Source organism: Scleropages formosus, chromosome 6 (assembly GCF_900964775.1).
Source record: "Scleropages formosus chromosome 6, fSclFor1.1, whole genome shotgun sequence".
In the NCBI taxonomy this organism is placed as follows: domain Eukaryota; kingdom Metazoa; phylum Chordata; class Actinopteri; order Osteoglossiformes; family Osteoglossidae; genus Scleropages; species Scleropages formosus.
In genome coordinates, this window is record NC_041811.1 from 23457454 (window position 1) to 23478289 (window position 20836).

The following is a 20836-nucleotide window of genomic DNA, read 5'->3' on the forward strand; positions in this document are numbered from 1 at the left end:
CCTCACCACCGGTGTCCACCAGCGGGTTCTTGGGTTGCTGGCACCAACAAGCTTTTTTTTATATATATCGTCATAATTTATTATATAGTTTAACATTCTATAACTTTATTAAATACATATGAATGACACGTAATTAACAATAAATATAATTAATAATGTTATGCAGATAGGGATACATGTTTTTTGTGTCGTTTTCTCGAAAAAAGGAGAAAACCTCAAGCTTCTTTTCAAGATGATAAAAACAAGACAGAAAATGTTGGCTTCAGTATGTTCCAAGTCAGAACTCTTTTGCAAATGCGTGTTTCCACTAAGGTTTATCACACAGCTTCATTTCTATGGAAAAAAAATCAGATGGACCTTTGTTGAAACGCTGCCCATGTATTTAGCTTGTATTCAAGAAATATCAAGTTTATTCCTCACATAAGTCTCTGCCTTCAGCGAGTTTTTTTTTTTGTTTGTTTGTTTGTGCGGGAGCAACTTCAAAGTGAGCGTATCAGACTATCGTGATCAACTGTCGCGACTATCGCGAAACTGTCGTGGCAGTGGTCGCGATAGTTGCGACAGTTGCGCGATAGTCGCGACAATGGTCGTCGCGGGAGTGGCCTTTCGCTGTGTGTCGGCGTTCCAGTGATTGCTCCTTTCGCATTATTATGGCAGTAACACATTTAGTTAAAAGAGCTACAGACTACTTATTTAAACTGAGGTAAGGACGAGTGTCCCCCTGTACAAATGGGCAATCTCTACAGGTAGGAAGTTTTGCTGACTTTAAAAATTTGCCTTTTTTCTTGACGATACTACAAAAAAGTAGCTTTCGATTACAGCATCATCGTCGTGTGTATGTTAAACGTATGGAATGAGTTTTGAGTGATCACTTTTCTGTAACACATACTGTTATTTCGTGTACTTGAGCATTATAATGAATTAAAACGTGACAAAAATAAGTAAACCTAAATATTAAACTGGGAGGTGGATGAAGCAGAGGTGGCTTGACTCGTAATTAGGTGACTCGTTTATTTAGGCGAATTCGTTAAATTAAGTCGGCGTATATGGATGCCAACACAAGGCTCTTCTTAAAGTCAACTTAACCGTGACCTTTACTTTGTACTACTTGTCTACTTTTCTTGTCTCTACTGTTTTAAGCATAAATTAGCATTTAGCAGTTATACAACCTAAAGGACTGTTTGTAGAATGCCGCAAAGCAGGTCAGTGGTCGGGCCGTCCTTGTGACCGGCCCTCTCCTTTAAGGCTCGGTTTCCGGTGTGGGGAGGAGCGCGGGTGTGAGTAAGTAAATAAGTGAGTGAGTGAGCGCGCACGCAGGGGGAGGGGGGCGCTGTGGTGGCTGAACTAGGCAGCATAAACATGTTTCTGTCGGTATCGTGTCGGATCCGCAGTTTGAACACAGCGCAGCCGTGAGCGGGTGAGTCCGGTCCGGTGTGTTATGCACCGGTTTGCTGTTAGCATTTGGAAGAGTACGGCGGGCGCTCTTTTTTTTTTATTAGTACAACGGTTTATTTACTTACTGAACTAAGTCTACGTCGATGTGTGTATGCGTGCGCTCGCGCGGCAGTTCAGACGAGACGGGCTCCTCACGCCCATTAGCCGGCGTTTTTAATTGGACGCGTCCGTTGTTCACATACATAGACTCAGTAAATTTCCCCCAACCGGAATCGCACGTCTTCTACGCTGGAAACGACAGTCATTTTTATTTCTAGTCGTGCGGGGATGTTTTCTTCCTCCTAGGCAAATCAGTACGGATATCTTGGTGCTGGTTGTTCGAGGGATAATCGAAACTTACTGTTTTACTACAGAATATTTCGTGCATTAACGCTTGTCAGTTTAGTCTCTTTTAGTTTAGTGATAAGACTTACGAAAAAAAAGGAATATGAATCGCTGGGTGAAACTAAAATCCACGAGAAGGCGTGACTTCACCACGAGTCTTCAGCCAGCGTCTTGTGTTTTTGTTTCTGGTGTGACTAGTTTACATTTTATTTAGTAGTAATGTTAAAAAAAAAAAAAAAAAAAAAAAAAAGAGCTTGTGATTCTGAGGCACAACGCAACGACGATACTGTAAAAATAATGCTTCTATTACAGTCAGGATCGGACCTACTATTTTTTTTAAATTATTTAACAATTCATTGATTCACTGGATCGGACCTGCTAGTCCCAGAAAGTGTCTCACCCCGACAAATGTTCATGTGTCATAGTTGAGAAACATAAAATGTGACTTTTCAGTCAGCTGGGATCAGTGTTGGTGGTGTAGAGCATGTGGTTAACGCTACAGGGGGCTCTTTGGTCCTGGTCCTCATTGGCCAAGGGCCCCATCGAGGTTTCCATCAAACCCGAGTCACTCCGGCATTCTCTCTGGTTGGCTGTGGTTTGCACACCTGCAAGCGTGGTAAAAATGACGTGTTTTTCCCCCCTCATTGAGACTATGATATGAAAGGCCGTGCAGTATGGGAGCTGCCCTTGGGCCCCGTGTCGGATATGCTGCTGGAATGCCCGAGTGGACATGTTGGGACAAGAGCTTTTGTTTAAATTATTCCATTTTCTTTCTTGGAAATGTCTGAAAACCAGTTTGTACTTATACAGCAAAGCAAGGCAGCATCTCTGTGCGATTTGAAGCATTTCCTTCGGATTTCATTTATGGTATCCGTGCTCGTGGGGGGCGCAGTGGGTTTGGCCGGGTGCTGCTCTCCAGTGGGTCTGGGGTTCGAGTCCCGGTTGGGGTGCCTTGTGACGGACTGGCGTCCCGTCCTGGGTGCGTCCCCTCCCCCTGTGGCCTTACGCCCTGTGTTGCTGGGTAGGCTCCGGTTCCCTGCGACCCTGTATGGGACAAGCGGTTCAGACAGTGTGTGTGTGTGTGTGTGTGTGTGTGTGTGTGTGTGTGTGTGTATCCATGTGCCATTTAAAATAGTACGATTAGTTTATTTCTCAGTTTGGAAGGAGATATAATGCACTTATATGTTGTGGATGTTTTTTGTTTTTGCACGAGAGCAGGTGTCGGCCCCCATGGCACTGAGGGGGGTCTTCTTGGGCACCTGCTGCTCACATCAAGCACGTGCACGCAGCAGATGTTCCGTACACACAGCACTGGCCTCTGAACTATCGATAACACCATCGCTGGAGTAGGAAGAGCCTCCTAGCTGCTTCCTCTGTTCACACCTTCCTGTTGGCAGGCGAATACTCAGTGTTTTCAAAGAGGCTTCTTGGACAGAAAATTAACCATGTATGTCTGGGTTTCAGTGTCTGTACTTACTTATTTTATATACTTACTGTATATAAAATGCCAGAACTTGGGGTATTCTAGTCATTATGAATTAGGGAGTTGAATTAATTCAAAGACATTACTATCACAGTAATAGTAAAGTGGGGATTTTTCTTGTGTAAAGGAACTGGCATTTTAGGCTCTCTCATCTCTACACAGAAGAGTTTTCTAACTAGCATGTTTGCTGGTCTGCTGTTAAAAGATAATTTCACATGTGGCCAAGCATCACTATATAAAAAGATGTTGAATCTAGCTACAGTCTTGATTGGTTGTAGTTAGAGACGATTTAACATGTTGCCATGTGGTGCATATAAAGGAAAATAATGTTATGTTTACATTCGCGTTTTTAAAATCGGCTCATTTTAAACAGCATGGCAGACATGCACATTTTCAAACATTTTGTGGGCTGATTTCTGGGTAAAAACAAAATGTTAACATTTAAGTGATGACAAACTACAGCCGTTTGTCCATGTTAGTGCAGGGCTGAGTCAGTCAGTAGGCACACAAATAATGAACAACTATTTTCCTGGAATAATAACTTGCCCACGTATAATTTGCTTCTTAGTTAGCTTGTCATTAGAATAAATGCATACTTTCATCTGTCCTGCCTCCATCCTTGAGAATTTTGAAAAGGGGCAATTTTCAGATCAATCTTCTGGCTTATTTTTGGTGACAATAAGTACTTCTTCTAAGGTTACTATGGCAACTGACTCACATTGTGTTTTTCATTCAGATATAGGGATATTTAGCCATAATTTGACCCAAGCTTAACTGTAATACATTTAATAATAAATAGCATATTTTCTACTAATTGAAGCTACTACAGATTTTCAGGAACTTTTTACTTTTTTTGTTGTAATTGTTGCTATGGTCAAATGCCCATGTGACACCGGGGCAGTCTCATAACATGTAGGTTCATTTAATCAGTGGATGTGTATTCAGATTCAAAGTAATTTGTGCACATCTACCACACAGAGGAATAAATGTTGACAGTTGTTTTGATTGAAATGTACAGTGCTAGTCAGAGGTTTGAGTACACTTAGAGACAACCTGGGAAATACATGTATGGGATAAACAAGACAGGCCAAAGTAAAACATCACCCACAAGGGACCTGCATTTATGGAAACTGCTGCAGGAGAGCTGAGAAGACACAATGGATGGTTTCCTGCTCAAAATTGTGAACCAAATGCCTCAAAAAATAATTTGTTTCCCATGAGAGTATGAAAACTTTTGACTTGATTTTTTCAAATTGGGTTCTAGTCAATACTTTGTCTTTTCATGTGTATTGTTACAGTAGAGAGCACTTATACCTCTCATTGATAATTGAGTCATGGTGTTTGTGCACATGCTGCTGTACTTGAGGAACCTGGCCCCTTGTATGTTTCTTTCCCTCACAGTCCTGTCTGGTTGCAAATGGATTTTCCCCTTTCTGAAGTACATCAGTCCAAAGCAAGCTTTGGTCCTCATGCTTAGCTTTGGCAAGTCCTTTTTAAGGATTTGTCATTTTTTCACGTTCAGTCCTGCAGCATATTAAGTGGTTGGGTAAGTGGGCAATTTTGTCATTATCTGTTATCTGTCATTATCTACAATCAGTAACACTGCAGAGGTTTTTCCTCAGAACTGTGAACTGTGTGTGAACAACTGTCTTATTGTGCCAGCACTTGAGTTACACATGCAACAACTTTTTTTGTGAGGGAATGAATAGAAGAGAGTCCTAGTTAAAGAGAAACAGGCCAGCCTTGCCCTTGATTTTGGGGAGATATATGGGGTGCTTTCGAATGTGTGCATTCAACACCAGCTGCAAATAACCCTGGGAACCCTGACAAAGACTCTGCCCAAAGGAAGCCTTGTAGTGGTCAGGGGACTCCATTCTTATTTACCTGGAGGAATCTTGTTCAGTTGGATGTTCCTTTTCACACAGCACATTCTGCTCTTAACGCTAATGAAAGGGCAGTGAGCCAAATTGGGGATATTTTCTTTCTCTTGGACTCATGAGATCAGGTGTCTGTCCTGAATGAGAACAGTACTAGTAACAAAGAGGCAGACTACGTGATTTTTAGCTGTGAGTTTTTCTTTGTCATGGTCCATTGGATCTTGTGAAGGGGACAATTCCTCTGGCAAAGATTGTTGTACACTGTAACAGTGTTCTTTGCAAACTATATAACAACTGAAGTACATATGAAATTAATCTTGTTTTAAGCATGGTAAACAAATCTTGGAGGCCTAATGAACAAGGCATTCATAATGATTTGTAAAGTTATTTTAGGAAGCATGTTCTTTCATTTCCCAACTGTGAATCCCAGGGGTTGCCTTTTAAAAGCCAGTGGATGGACTCTACTAGTAGTTTTGTTCTCCATAAGAGTGTATAAAGTGCATTGTAAGTCACTCTGAATAAGTACTCAGTAAGTAGATCAAAGTGAGTGGAACAAACGGCTAAAGTCTTGTGTAGAGGAGGGTCAGGGAGAGAACAATCTAGTGCTGAAACAGAGATTGCGCTCATAGTCTACGGGAAGCTTTGTCCAACTCATATGGAGTGACAAAGAAGGAAAAACGAGGAGCTATGCATGAACCATCCTACTGCTTTCTGCCCTTTCCCTCACAATCCCCTCTTATGCCTTTGATAGATATTCTTTATTGATCCCACAAGGGAAATTATGTTACAGCAGCAGAGTACAAGTCTGAAAATACTTGAAATATAAAAAATTAAAAAACAAGTGGAAAAATAGAAGATAAAAATATGTACAATTATATATACAGTTGCAGGAATAATAAGTATATTAAATCAAAACAATAAGTAGTGCAACAGTATATAGTGCAAGTTGTGCAGAATGGTAATATAATCATTATGAGTAGTAACAAAATGAACTAACAATAGTGCTGAATAGTTCATCTGTCACACAGAGGTGAGCTGTTGTACAGTGTTATTGCAAATGGTAGGAAGAGGACTGAAAGGAGGTACCACCAGTGTACCACCGTTTGGTTTACAAGAATAACTCCCAGTAACTCTCCCCACCCCCAGAGGGGCAATGTCCTTCACGAAGGTGTGCTGGCTTGTCATATGACTTGAATGCAACGGATTCTGTACAGACCCATGCCCTTTTCTGTGAAACATAGACACTAGTCCCATTAAGCACCATTCACTAGGCACAGCAGAAATGCCAAGGACATATGATGATTTACTAAAGTGTCACAGTGCCCTGGTGTCGCATGGAATTTCTCATAGTGTGGGGTACCGTGACGGTAACAAGATCCAGTGGCCTTAACCACATGTATCTTTGAGAATACAACATAAGAAAAAGCTAGGCTTCTGTCTGGAAAGAACAGACTAGGTTTTTAACTTGGCAAGGTATGTGGTTTATAGTACAAGTAGTGTTTAACTTGCAACGTGACTTACGACAAACCCGACTTAATGGGAGCCAGCCCATCAACCTCAGTGAATTGTTTGAGTCCCGATGTTTGAACGCAACATTTAATGATGACTGCACCATCTACTGTGTGATCACATCAACTGGACATGCTTCTGGTTATTTATATGGCGTTTTGTTTCTGATTCCATTCAGGTCTTTTTTACAACAGCTAACGAGAAAAAACTTGTACTCTGTCTCTTCCTGACTCATCTTGTTCAGTGGAGGGAATCCTGAAACACCGATAATTTACTCTTTGAGACAATTGCTCATATTGAATTCAGTAACTCTGACAGTATTACTCTACCAGCGCCACAGTAACTTTTGCTCAGGCAATGGTCTGTGTTTTGTCCAGCTTCCTTGACACTGAATAGATGGAGTATAGTCTTGCATTATTTTCATGGGTTGTGCTCAGTTGCTGTGTCATTTGTTTGTGGGGTACACATTCAGTAGAAAAGTAACTTCCTGCCATTAAAAAAAAAAAAAAAAAAAAAAAAAAAGAATCCTGCTGAGCTGATGACTGTCTGCTGTCAGCTTTATGATTGTTAGGAGAGCTTAATACTCCTCCTGCCTGTCACCTCTCATCTGTGGGAAGTTATTTCAAAGCCTAGGTTTTTTTTTTTTTTTTTTCCTCTTTTCCCCCCCTCCTTCCCCCCCAAGGCCAAAATGTGGGATTTAGAATACACAGTTAATTTGGTAGCTAGAGCTCCTGTTAGCTCATGTAACAAAGCAGAAGCTAAACAAATATCCAGTAGGCAGCCATGATTTCACTGCCTGAATGCTCCCATTTGTCCTCCTTTCCTCTGTCTGTTAAGTAGTTTGAGATACTGTATACACAACACCACAGTTTTCATAACAGGCATTATTTTGGCATTTGTCCTTGGATGGTGACTTCATCTTAAACCTTAGCCTCTAGTATGCTAGTGTTATCCCACCTGCAGAGAACTTTTTGAATGTTATGTTAATGTTAGAAATGAATGAAAATATGAAGAATAATTGTCCAGTAAATGGTTGGAAAATGATGTAAGGTAATATGAAAAGCAGTCAACACGGTAATGTTCGGGTGGAAAAAATTCCTTTCTTTGGGTGGAATCAGTATGATGAGTCCTGTTAATTTCTGCAAAGAGGATTGATGAGAATGTCTTAACATGGTACACTTGGGCAGCTAGAATTAGCTACAATTAGTATTTTATTTTCATTTTGAAGGAGCAAAGACCAGATGGGATGCAACAATTTGTAACACAATGTGACACCAGTGCTGAGATCACAACAGCGAGCGTGAAATTACAGGGCATATGGCAGTCTTAATGGCAACATGTGAAGCTAAAATGTGCACTTGGAACAATAAATGTCAGACCAGTGAAGCAGATTTTTGAGGCAACTAATGTATTACACCCCCTGAACACTGAAAGATGTCAAGACCTATTTGGAGCAGAGTGATATTCTCCTAGTCCCCTTGCACTTAGCCCTGTAGGACACTGGCTGACTGTAACTGTCTGTGTAAACTCCTCGGGCCAGAGGGTCATATGTGTCTTGCTCTCACACACATACAGTCTGAATCCGCTTACCTGGAGCAGTATTGCAGCAAGCTGGAGCCTAACCCGGAAACACAGGGCGCAAGGCTGGAGGAGGAGAGGACATACCCAGGATGGGACACCACTCCGCCACAAGGCACCCCAAGCAGGACTTGAACCCCAGGCCTGCCGGAGAGCAGGCCCCGGCCAAATCCGCTGTGCCGCTGCACCCCCGTTTCTTGCTCAGCAGAACACAAAGTTGTGTTGGTGCTCCTTTTCATAGATGGCAAGTATGGTATAGCAAAACTCAGAAGCAGGTTCTAGTTGTGTTCAACCATGTACAGCTGGGGATGCTGCTGAAACTAACTTTAATATACCTTGATCTATTTTGTATAATACAACCAGTACTGCATTTTTGCGTCTGGCATTTGGCAAGTGCAGTGTGACTTGACATCAATGCTGTAATCAGAGAGAAAGCATTAGTCATTATATAAATGTGTCAGGATCAATAGCAAGGGCTTAGTTTTTGTGTAAAATATTAGAAACAAATTCTTACATTTTAAAACATACAAGTATTAGCACTTTGGTTCCCCTTTTCTGTAATTGCTTGAGTAAATTGAAATATACAATATGTGCTGGTAGTAGTATGTGAGTAGAGAAAGGCAATGCAACCAGAATGGGTACATCTAGTTTTAATAAAGGTCACTAGGAGATTCGTGGAATAATGTATGTTGACAGGAAAGGTGAATTCTGAGTGGAATGTGTGTCCTGGGGAAAATCCTTTTAGTATAATGTTCTAAATATCAAGAGAACCTGTTTCTGAAAGAATCATATATTATTGCATGTAAACTGATAAATGGACTTGTCACTGTTATCTTTAGTAAGACACTAAAGTTAAATGTTAGGCATTCCCTTTATCTGCATTTACATGGGAAATGAGTAGAAAAAGCAAGAAGCAATCAATAGATACTCTGCAGGAAGTCCTCTGTGAAGAGCTTTTAAAGGCCATTTGTAAAACATGTTTACTTTAAGTGCTCTCTTTACAAGTAAATGGAGGCTAATTTTTTGCAGGTTTTTTTTTTTTTTTTTTTTTTTTTTAATAAAAAAAACAAAGTAACCATGGTTATCTTGCTGTTGTTAATGGAATGTATATAGGGATTGTTTTGGACCCAGAGGAATTTGAGAACCATCCTAGATTGGTTTTCCCATAGAGAAGCTGTAAAGCTAGGGTAGTGGTGAAAGATTTACTTTATCCTAAGAAATTGTATATGTCATTATATACTCTAAGGCCCTGTCTGGGCTTTGTGTGGACTGTGGTTTGGATTAGGAGTTTTTTTTTTTTTCTTCAGGTCAGAGCCTTGTTGAGTCTAAACTGAGCTTGAAGAGTAGAGAGAAAGTGAACATTGTAGTCCCGTCTAGACTCGGCTTAAGCTCCATAAGGTTCTTAGTTAAGTTTGTCTTGGACATAGTAAAACTCTGGCTATGTTTTGCTAAAGACCTCCCAGGCACTGTGTGTGTGTGTGTGTGTGTGTGTGTGTGTGTAAACTACACACAAAGGCATCCTTGTCTGACACCTTTAGCCAAAATTTTCAGGATATCCTTCCTGGCCCTTCCAGCAGGGTGCATGGGCATGTTTGGCAGATACTGAAATATACTGAAGCTCCAGAAAGTGCAAAGAGGGAAAATGAGAGATGCTTGCTTGTGTATTACAGGAGTCCTGTAGTTTGAGTACTTGAAAATCTCTCTGAAATCCATTTAATATATGTTGAAATCAAATACTTTTAGTAGGCTTATTTTGGTGAATTACGCCTGAGTAACGGATGTCTGATTTGACTCATGAATGTACATTTATAGCTGTTCATATAACTTAAGAGATTTGTGTTCATTTATTTAATCAGAAGTTGTTTCATATGGCTAAATATCTTTTAGGTTGAGATTGGAAGTTATAAAGAACAAACATTTGATTTTATATTTAATAAGATGGAAAAGGGAAACGGGTTCACTATGGCCTTCCCAGGATTCTGTAATTGTACTGCTGGTAGTTTTTCTACCTTTTGTGTTTGTTTATGCATGGGGGATGCTTTGGATGTCTGAGCTACATACCACACACACTCAACAACTGTGAACATGAATGCTCTTGCCCTTCCTTACTTGACAGCCAGCTTGCTGTTTCACCAACTCATTTGTAATAATGTAAAAGAAGAAAATTACAAATAAATACATTTTTAAGCTGATGACAATGTTGTCAAAATATTCTTTGTGTGTAGGTCAAAGGATATTACCATCAGTCTAGTTTAATTTAAATGTTATTGTTGGTGCTTGACTTCTACAAGAGTGAAATGCTTGCAGTTGAGGTCACATACCTTCTCCCAGGATCATTACAAAGTAGCTCAGTTGCAAGATTGTTCTTTTGATCTATGTGGATGTAGTGTGATGTATTTAAGGTTGTTCTCTAACATTAAATAAAAATTATACAAAACAATAAGGATTTTTTAAATCTTATTATATCTGTTTTAATAGTCAAACCTAGCAGGCTATTCTGTTTTCTTAGGTACATATTCAACTTTGTCATTTAGCTCTTCTAACAAAAAAAGAGTATTTGGTAAGTGAGTTGTATGTGCTAGTTAGGAAACTAATGCCAAACACAATCTAAGGAAGCCTTGTTAGTTCGTGATGCATAGGGAGCAGTTAAGGACCATAAAAAGCTAAACTATGCCTTGAAACAGTCTGAAACCAGTGTGTGTTGTGTATCAGAGTTTGTACTTTTTGTTTCTCTGCAGATAAACAATGATTCCCATCACTGAGTTGCGGTACTTCGCAGACACCCAGCCAGCATACAGAATCCTGAAGCCATGGTGGGACGTGTTCACCGACTACATCTCCATCGTAATGCTGATGATTGCAGTGTTTGGCGGCACTCTGCAGGTCACTCAGGACAAAATGATCTGCCTGCCTTGCAAATGGGTGGTCAACGAGACCTGTGACACATACTCGCACAGGCATTATCCCAATGCCACCCTGTCTTCTGTTCCGCTGTCTTTTGAACCCCAGGGCATTCAGTATGACTTGGATCGGCACCAGTATAATTACGTAGATGCTGTGTGTTACGAAGACAAGTTGCACTGGTTTGCAAAGTACTTCCCTTACTTGGTGCTCCTTCACACACTCATCTTCCTGGCCTGCAGCAACTTCTGGTTCAAGTTCCCCCATACCAGCTCTAAGCTGGAACACTTTGTTTCCATTTTGCATAAGTGCTTTGACTCTCCATGGACCACGCGGGCCCTGTCAGAGACTGTGGTAGTGGAAAGTGACCCAAAACCCTCAGCGAAAATGAACGGCTCCACGGACAAAAAAACCTCCAGTATAAGTGAAGATGTTGAGGCTAGTGTACCCATGCTCCAAAGGTCAAAGTCCCGCATCGAGCAAGGGATTGTGGACCGCTCTGAAACTGGTGTCTTGGACAAGAAAGAAGGAGAGCAAGCAAAAGCTTTGTTTGAGAAGGTGAAGAAGTTTCGTTTACATGTAGAAGAGGGTGACATTGTATACAGGCTTTATATCCGCCAGACCATTATCAAAGTCATAAAATTCATTCTGATCATTTGCTACACAGGATACTACGTTCGCAATATTCAGTTTAGTGTAGACTGCAGTGTTGATATTGAGAGCCTCACAGGTTATCGTATGTATCGTTGCGCACATCCTCTTGCCACCCTCTTTAAAATCTTGGCTTGCTTCTACATCAGCTTAGTGATAGTTTACGGCTTGATTTGCATGTACACGTTGTGCTGGATGCTTAGCCGCTCTCTGAAGAAATACTCCTTTGAGTCAATTCGAGAGCAGAGCAGCTACAGTGACATTCCTGATGTGAAAAATGATTTTGCTTTCATGCTTCATCTGATTGACCAGTATGACCCACTCTACTCCAAGCGTTTTGCCGTCTTCCTGTCAGAGGTAAGCGAAAACAAACTTCGGCAGCTAAACCTCAACAATGAGTGGACCTTGGAAAAGCTGCGACAGCGGGTCACAAAGAACTCGCAGGATAAGCTGGAGCTGCATCTCTTCAATCTGAGTGGCATCCCAGATACAGTGTTTGACTTGCTGGACTTGGTGGTGTTGAAGTTGGAACTCATTGCTGATGTCACTATACCCCCCATTATTTCCCAGCTTTCCAACCTGAGGGAGCTGTGGCTCTACCACACGCCTGCCAAAATCGAGGCCCCTGCCTTGGCCTTCCTACGAGAGAACCTTCAGTCATTGCACATCAAATTTACAGACATTAAAGAGGTCCCATTGTGGATTTACAGTTTGAAGAACCTAAGGGAGTTGCACCTTACAGGAGACTTGAGCTCTGAGAACAACCGATTCATTGTTATTGAAGGGCTTAGGGAGCTGAAACACCTCAAGGTCCTACGGCTAAAGAGTAACTTGTCCAAGCTGCCACAAGTGATCTCGGATGTGGGTGTGCACCTACATAAGCTTTCCATTGACAATGAAGGTACCAAGTTTATGCTGGGCAATGGTGTGAAGAAGATGATGAACTTGCAAGAACTGGAGCTTATTCGCTGTGACCTTGAGCGCATCCCTCATGGCATCTTTAGCCTATGCAACTTACAGGAGATTGATCTGAAGGACAACAACCTTAAGACCATTGAGGAGATTCTCAGTTTCCAGCACCTGCAACGGCTGGTCTGCCTTAAGCTTTGGTACAACCAGATTGCCTACATTCCTCTTCATATTGGAATCCTCACCAACCTGGAGCGACTCTACTTAAACCGTAACAAGATTGAGAAGATACCCAGCCAGCTGTTCTTCTGCCGTAAATTGCGTTATCTGGATTTAAGTCACAACAACCTCACCTCCATCCCAGCTGACATTGGATTCCTCCAGAACCTACAGTACTTTGCTGTGACTGCTAATCGGGTGAGTGCTACATTATTTATTAAATCAAGGGCAAGGTTTCAAAAAAAAACAAAATTGAGTAAAGTTTTGATTTTTGTTGTATTTCATCCTGATGGAGCATGTCATTTTATTACTTGAAAAAAGTACCAAAGTGATTTTTTTAATTTTTTTTTTTTAAACCAAAGATTCCATTTTCCTCATACAAGATTCATTATCCCTGCAATGATTTTGTTGCAATTACTATTTCTAACCATTTTATTTTTTTTTTACTTGGTAACATCATATCCTGAGAGCAGGCACTCATGCACTTGGCTGTCTTAAAATGTGCATAGAAATGTCAAAACTTCATCTAATCACATGTTCAGAGTAAGATAAAGAAACTTCACTGGGAGCTAGTGGGCTTAATTTTCACTCAATCACTTAATTTTTACATTGATTCCTTATTGATAACCACTTATCATGCTGGGTTGTGGTGCTCTGGAGCCTGTTTCTGGGCATAGGGTGGTAGTTTAGGCAAGGTATACCCCAGATGGCTTGCAATTGACTGGTGTTCCAATTGTCCTCACTTCCTCATACAGTCACGTTACAGGTAACTTAGTCAACAGTTTTCTTAAAACTTTGTATTTTACCTGTGGGAATAAACTGGATTACCCAAAGGAATCCATCATAAACCCTGAGGGCACATGCAAACTATGCGCAGGCTAAATGAAGATCAGACCTATGTCCAGTTGCACAGCCCAGGGCTAGAGGCAATACCCACAATGCCAGTCTTATAGGGAGGTGTAAGTTTGATCAGGCAAATAACATCAATAGTGCTTTACATTGTTATGAGAGAGGATTATGTTGAGGCTTGGACAAGTCCATTCACTAGTTCAGACACATCAGGAATCTGTAACAAACTGCCTGCACCTTCCTTGGGGGTGGAATGTCTGCACTGTGCACACATCCCCGATTCCAACAAGCATCCTCATGTGTCTGCTGAATATGATTTCATAATTTGGTGGCTACAAGGACTGTTTGTTTATTAATCTGTCCTGGGGGACAGCCACTAGTGCTGCTGTCTCACGGCGCCTGAATGGTGCGAGAGGACGTGGGTTCGATCCCCACTCGGTCGATGTGGAGTTCGCCTGTTCTCCCCGTGTCTGCATGAATTTTCTCTGGGTGCTCTGGTTTCCTTCCACAGTCTAAAGACATGCTGTTCAGATTCACCCATACGGTGTGAGTGACAGAGAGTGTGTTCCACTGATGTATGGATGAGTGACCCATTGTACGTAGTGTATCTAGCAGCGTAAGTCACCTTGGTGAATAAGATGTGTGAGCTGATTACATACAGTTCATTGGAAGTCGCTTTGGAGAAAAGCATCTGCTAAATAAATGTCCTGTTCTTCTTGTTTCTCACCTTCTGAGTCATCTTTGTCATCCTTTTACCTGCCTCTTTACCCTTTAGTTGGTCTCCAATCCCCTTTTATCCTCTTTCTTTTTAGCTTTTAGGATGTTTGGAAAATGCTTGAAGAAATACCATAGAGAGATTTGGACAAATGCATTAAGTGCATTTTTCCAGCTGTTTACACTGTTTGCAGTGTTTATGGAGACTGTTACAGACTGCCTGCACCTTCCTTGGGGGAGGGGTGTCTGCAATGAGAACAGAGCCCTGGTCTGTTTCTCCATGGGGTTGATGATGAAACTGAGCCAGGACACAACCCCCATCTCACCCTCCAGTCATTCTCCGCCCCACCCACCCACCCACATCTACAGGAACTGACTCCACACTATGACCCCCGTCCCTCCCCCAGAGGTGCTACCTAGGGTGGGTCTTTTCACTGAGAGCAGGCACGTATAAAGTACCAGCAGTATTCCTCCTCATTTTGTCTGGTATTCGGAGCTCTTTTAGAAGGAAACCCCTAGGAAATGATTACAAAAACCTCATCCTTACTGTAGAGATTTTCTTCGAAGGAAGATCTAGGTCTACTCCTTGACAAAAAAGCGTGATGAACATGTTTTTGTGGTGCTTGCTGTGTCACTGAGGGTCCATGGAGCTGGAGAAAAGTCGGCCTGTGGTGACAGCTCTGTGCCCAAGGCTGGCGATGGAATATTCATTTTCTTATCTTTCGCTTCAAGTGAGAGGCTCATGACCATTCCAGGAAGTGGTTACATCTTTTATATGACTTTGAGCTAAGCAGTAGCGTTTAAATGTCTTAGCACTTCTGTGCTTTTCCTGTACCAGGAAAAGATATTTAATGATAAGCTCAAGTACACGTAAACAAAGAAGCATATAAGCCGCATGTCCCTTTTGTTACTGGTGAAATGAAGTTCGTGCAGGGGCTTGAGCCCAGCCGGGTGTCTGTCATCATATGTTTCTGCCCTAAATTGCACTTCGTAGCACTCGTTAGATATTTCATCCTTGCAAGCTTTCCTTCTGCTTTTGCATAGGTGAATGAGTAATTTAGCTTTGTGTTTGTCATGGGTTGCACTAGTAACACGTCCAATATTGCTCTTCTGCAGTTATGAGTTATATCAGTGTAGGTTCTTGTTTGGGTGTCATCATGTACTTATGTGGTTGTTTCTTCTAAATTGCGTGCTGAAGCACTGCATGACAATGGTAATATGGTTTCCCTGTCGGCAAAGGTGTAACGTATATAAGTATACTGTATGGGCGACATGGTGGCACAGCAAGTAGTGCTGTTGTCTCACAGCGCCTGGGCGGTGCAAGAGGATAGGGGATCGATCCCCACTCAGTCTGTGTGGAGTTCGCATGTTCTCCCGGTGTCTGCTTGGGTTTCCTCCCACAGTCCAAAGACATGCTGTTCAGATTCACCCATACAGTGTGAGTGACAGAGAGAGTGTGTTCCGCTGATGTATGGATGAGTGACCCAGTGTAAGTAACCTTGATGAATAAGGTGTGTGGGCTGATTACATACAGTCCATTGGAAGTCGCTTTGGAGAAAAGCATCCGCTAAATAAATGTCCTGTTTTTGTTTCTCACCCTCTGAGTCATCTTTGTCATCCTTTTACCTGCCTCTTTACCCTTTAGCTGGTCTCCAATCCCCTTTTATCTTCTTTCTTTTTAACTTTTAGGATGTTTGGAAAATGTTTGACGAAATGCCATATAGAGATTTGGACAAATGCATTAAGTGTGTGCTGATAACGCTACATAGTTAGTTGGAAGTCACTTTGGAGAAAAAGCATCTGCTTTTTAAAAAAAAAAAATGTATAAATGTAATATAACAAACTTTTTTTTGAAATACCTTTTATAGTACTTTGGAATAAATACCAGTTGAACTCTGCTTTAAAAATATCCTTTTGGTTTTATTTTTAGTACACTGGCTTATTTACTTTTGAGCACAACTGGAATCAGAAGTCTGCTTGTCACTAGTTTTGTAAATTCAAAGTCACTTTCACCACCTTAGTAGCAGCTTTATGTAAATATCCCTTTGATTTATTTTCACTAAACGTTCTTTTAATTTAGCACAGCACTGAGTTTAAAATTAGAGAATAACACACCCCCCCCCCCCCATACGTGTGTTGTCTATATGACGGCAGTCTCCCTCCTCTTCTTGGAGCCAGTAGAGTCATCAACATTTACAAACAGCAGGCCAGCTGGAAACACTTTGAAAACAAGTTAAATTGAGGTGGGCTTGCACTCATTCTGCTTGGGTGTGCTTTATTACAGTCTTAAAACTGCTGGTTGAATTTGATCTGCCACACTCAACTAACATAAATATTTGTGAGGAAAAGAGTAAAAATATACATTCATTTAAAAATTGGTAAATTAGAATCTTCAGAAATTAGTATCTTACGTGTTCATAACCCATGCTGAAAAGTGTGTTCGTGCCTGGACAAACATGGAAAAACTGTACTGAAGATGATCAGTGTCTGAAATGTGGCACAATGATCAATATATATTAGGTAATCACCAGAACGGTCTCCTGTACTCTTAAATGGGTTTAAGTGGGGCATAGAATTATTTCTAAATGATTTCCTAAGTGTCAGTTGTATCAGGTAGCGAGGAGCTTGCAATAGTTAGGCAAGGCAATTTTTATTTTTTATCAGTACCTTAAGGAAATATTTAATTGTCCCTGAGAACCAGGGATTAAGTGAAATGTAATGTTGACAAGCACATGTGAACCTTCATAATTTCAAAAAAAGCACGAGTTATGTATGAAGCACTTAAAACCAGTTGTAATAATGTAAAATACAATAAGTTGTCTAGTATATAGCCTATAAGATTTACAAAGATGGCAGTATTGTACCCATAATACAGAAAAGATTTTGCAGATCTGGTCAATCATACCTGTATATTTACATTTGTTTAATTAGCAGATGCTTTTCTCCAGAGTGGTGTACATCTCAGAGAAATAGAATTTGTGCATTACATTAGGAGAAAGAGACATGGATGCAGACATGTGTTTCTTAAGTAAACTTAGTTTTGTTTCTTTCCACTTCATGCACTGATGTTCATCACACAAGTAGATGCATAAAATTGCTGTAATTCTAACAAGCATCATGATGTGTCTAGTGATTGATTTCATCCTTTGGATGTTTCGGGGACTAATGTAAACCTGTCTTGTTTTTCCAGTCTCTCGGCTTCTGGGTCGTCTTTGTCGTCATTTTACCTGTTTTTCCACCCTTCCAACTCGTCTCTGATCCCTTTTGTCCTCCTCCTTTTCAGCTTTTGAGGTGTTTAGAAAATGTTTGAAGAAATGCAAAACCCTGTGAGGTATTTTTACAGAAGGCACTAGTGAGATTGAAACTAAACTTTTAATGTTTAACCTCTTGTGTAGGTGTGCACACACACAGGTATGTAGGTATATATTATACTTTTGTATTGTTTTTATCTTTGTAATTTTTTGTTTTTTGAAATCTTTTTTCATTAATTAAATTATATATACTTGAATATTTTTGGACTGTGTTCCTGAAATCCAGAACAATGGAAGACCTGTATAAATGGCTTGAGTACCTCAGAGGGCAGTGGGATTCAAGTGTGAGTCATTTGATTGTGCGGTGTTTGCTCTAACCTACACACTACCTGCTTTAGGTTTGTAGCCATGACTAAAATCAGACCCCTTTCCTTCCTAGATCGACAACCTGCCAGCAGAGCTGTTCCAGTGCAAGAAGCTGCGCGCTCTCCTCCTTGGCAGCAACTGCCTGCAGACGCTACCATCACGCATTGGTGAGCTCACTTGCCTCACGCAGCTGGAGTTGCGGGGAAACCAGCTCGAATGTCTGCCTGTGGAGCTGGGTGAGTGCCGCCTACTCAAAAGGGGTGGCCTTGTTGTGGAAGAGGACCTCTTCAACACGCTGCCCTCTGAGGTGAAGGAACAGCTGGGGAGGACTGAGAAGGAGCAGGCCTGAACACAATGCAGTGGAGAGCCAATGGTACAAAGGGGTAAGGGAGACGAAGAGCCTAAGGTGTTGGACATTTCAGAGAAACAAAGCGATCTCAAGAGCATGGCCGTGTGTGCTCGCTTTATTTCAGATGTTTTGCTTATCAACCATCCTGCACACAAAAGGACCTACAACAGAAGGGGGAAAAAGTGCCTTTTAAAATAGGTCAGAGTCCACACTGAAGCTGAAGGTGTAAAAGGACAGATGACAATGGCCAGTGGTGCTCCGCACAGGGGTCCTTACGAGCGACTGCATTTCCCATATTCCTCTGGGTTCTCTCGGGACAGTGGCCCACTTCGAGGAGCATAGGGAGGTTTCACAGCAGATGGCATTGTGTTTCATGTGAAAGGCAGGGTGGCATTTGGTGTAATACTGCCTGTGGGCAGGGCAGTTGCAAAGAGAGCGTCCCACCACATGAACGCATTTCCTCTGTGTGTCCCAATTTTCCAGGATCCTGAGATGAAAAGACCCATTTAACAACTTTGTGTGTGTGTGTGTGTGTATACACTCGGTTACAAAAATTTCAAACTGTACATGCAGAAGGTGCCTTGCCTGTAGCTGCTTTGTATGCTTACTGGAGGGGTACCTGGAGGATGTCCTTGATGCTGAGTCTGTGAGGATGCACTGTAGAGGAGCAACAGCATTGTGCAGAGTTGGATTTGTGTGTGTATAATGTGTATAAAAGGAACCAAAAAAACAAATGTCTGTCAAGCAGAAGGATTACACAGGACTTTCTTAGAGGATGGCCTCAATGTATGTGCAATATTTTTCCAGGACATTTAGAGAGCTTCAAATTGTGACCTGTCTTTTGGTACAGAGTCTTTGCCTTAGGTTTAAAGAAAACCACTACAGGTAGATTTTTGAAATCAGCTAATTTTCTTACTAATACTGGCCTTAACTATCTTGCTATCTGGATGATGTTTTCAGTTTATTGTGTACAAACATTAACATATTTCTACCAAGCCAGAATTTTGCACAAAATGAATCCAGCATGCAACCGAAATGTGTTTAAAATGGTGTTCCACTGGTATGGGGGATAAAATGTGGCTTATATTGAAATAATTTTGGTAGAAAGTACTTGTTCTTATTTATTGGACAAAAGTATGGTACATACATAACGCGTCACTGCTTATGGTGTAAAAAGAGGAAAAACCCTCAATCTTGTATGCAAATGATTTTCTGCAAAGGATGTTTTTTCAAATGCCTCATTCAGTCCTTTGCACTGAGTGAGAAGGGGAGCTACTTTACCCTGGTCTGAAAACCCGTCTATGTAGGATGGTAAGGGGTTCTACCTTTGCAACAGCAACTACTGCTGGCCCGGGCAGGACTGGCAACTGCAAGACTTGACACGTTTTTGCTGCAACCTCCTGTGGTTTTAAAGGCCGTTACGGGATGAAAACCGAATCCACAATGTACCAGTCACCTAAGGATTACTTTCTATGAGAGATCCCCTGGATGCCTTTATTCATCTGCAGATTCTTTAAATGCAGAGAATTGTGTGGCCCAAGTCATCTTGAAGTTATTTTCTGGTATGGAGACTGCATTAAATGTTGAGAACATCAAACTGCAGTATTGTATCTATTGGAGTGGGAGAAATATGGCGAAGAACTGATGACCTCTCTAATTGCCCCCTTTTTCCGAGGGTCCCGATCGTGCATGCCCTCATTTTCTGCACGTCGCTGACCAGACTTTTGACCGCTTTTGTCATTGACAACTGACACACTAGGTTATTTGAATACACCTTACTTAAACACAAACATTGAAACACTTCTTAGTGCTTGGATTTTCTTATTTTCCAGGCACCAGTAATGCCTAATTAAAGATGATTATTAAATCCTGTAGTTTTTTTTTTTTTTTTTTCTGCCCTTCCAGCATTGGCAAGACTGTTTTCACTAATTCTGGAGACAAAGAAGGGAAATGATGCATGCATGTTTCCCCCTCTTCCAAGTTTAAGCGGTGTACATTGCACTGTGGATGGAGACAATCAATAGGCGCATTTAACCTTATTTGCATGTTGTGCCCCCTAGTGTGGGAAGGGAGTAATTGTATTGGGATGTCCAGGTTTCCACTTAAAATATTTTAAAGTATTTTCGGGATAGAAATGTATCCTTTGAAGTGTTCCGTTGCCATTTTAAGGTGTACTTTTTTTAAAGAAATTTTGTGCTAGGTGCAACATGTCAAATCTCACAGCTAATGGTGCATAAATATTTTTAAGGAAAAAACTTGCACTGTTTTTAACAGGGTAAGTTTTTTTTCAATGCCATTTTAATTCTTGCTGTACAGTTCTGTCAGTCTAAGTTCTGTATTCTGTGGCTGTTCCTCCTGAACATCTAAGTACAGTGTAATATTCACAAGTGTAATTCACTTC

The 20836-nt window shown here is 41.2% G+C and overlaps 1 protein-coding gene across 3 annotated transcripts; it reads left to right on the top strand.

The window, feature by feature from the left end:
• The first annotated feature begins 633 nt into the window (after window positions 1-633).
• On the top strand, window positions 634-20339 carry lrrc8aa (leucine rich repeat containing 8 VRAC subunit Aa). Of its 3 annotated transcripts, none has more exons than XM_018748389.2 (3): window positions 634-703; window positions 10965-13104; window positions 18160-20339. In XM_018748389.2, exons 2-3 carry the CDS (start codon window positions 10972-10974, stop codon window positions 18433-18435), a joined length of 2409 nt encoding a protein of 802 aa, XP_018603905.2. In that variant the 5' UTR covers window positions 634-703; window positions 10965-10971; the 3' UTR covers window positions 18436-20339. The 3 variants fall into 3 exon arrangements, with proteins under 3 accessions (XP_018603905.2, XP_018603913.2, XP_018603895.2); XM_018748397.2 differs by having other exon boundaries at window positions 688-746; XM_018748379.2 differs by lacking the exon at window positions 634-703 and adding an exon at window positions 1332-1417.
• Window positions 20340-20836: the final 497 nt, after the last annotated feature.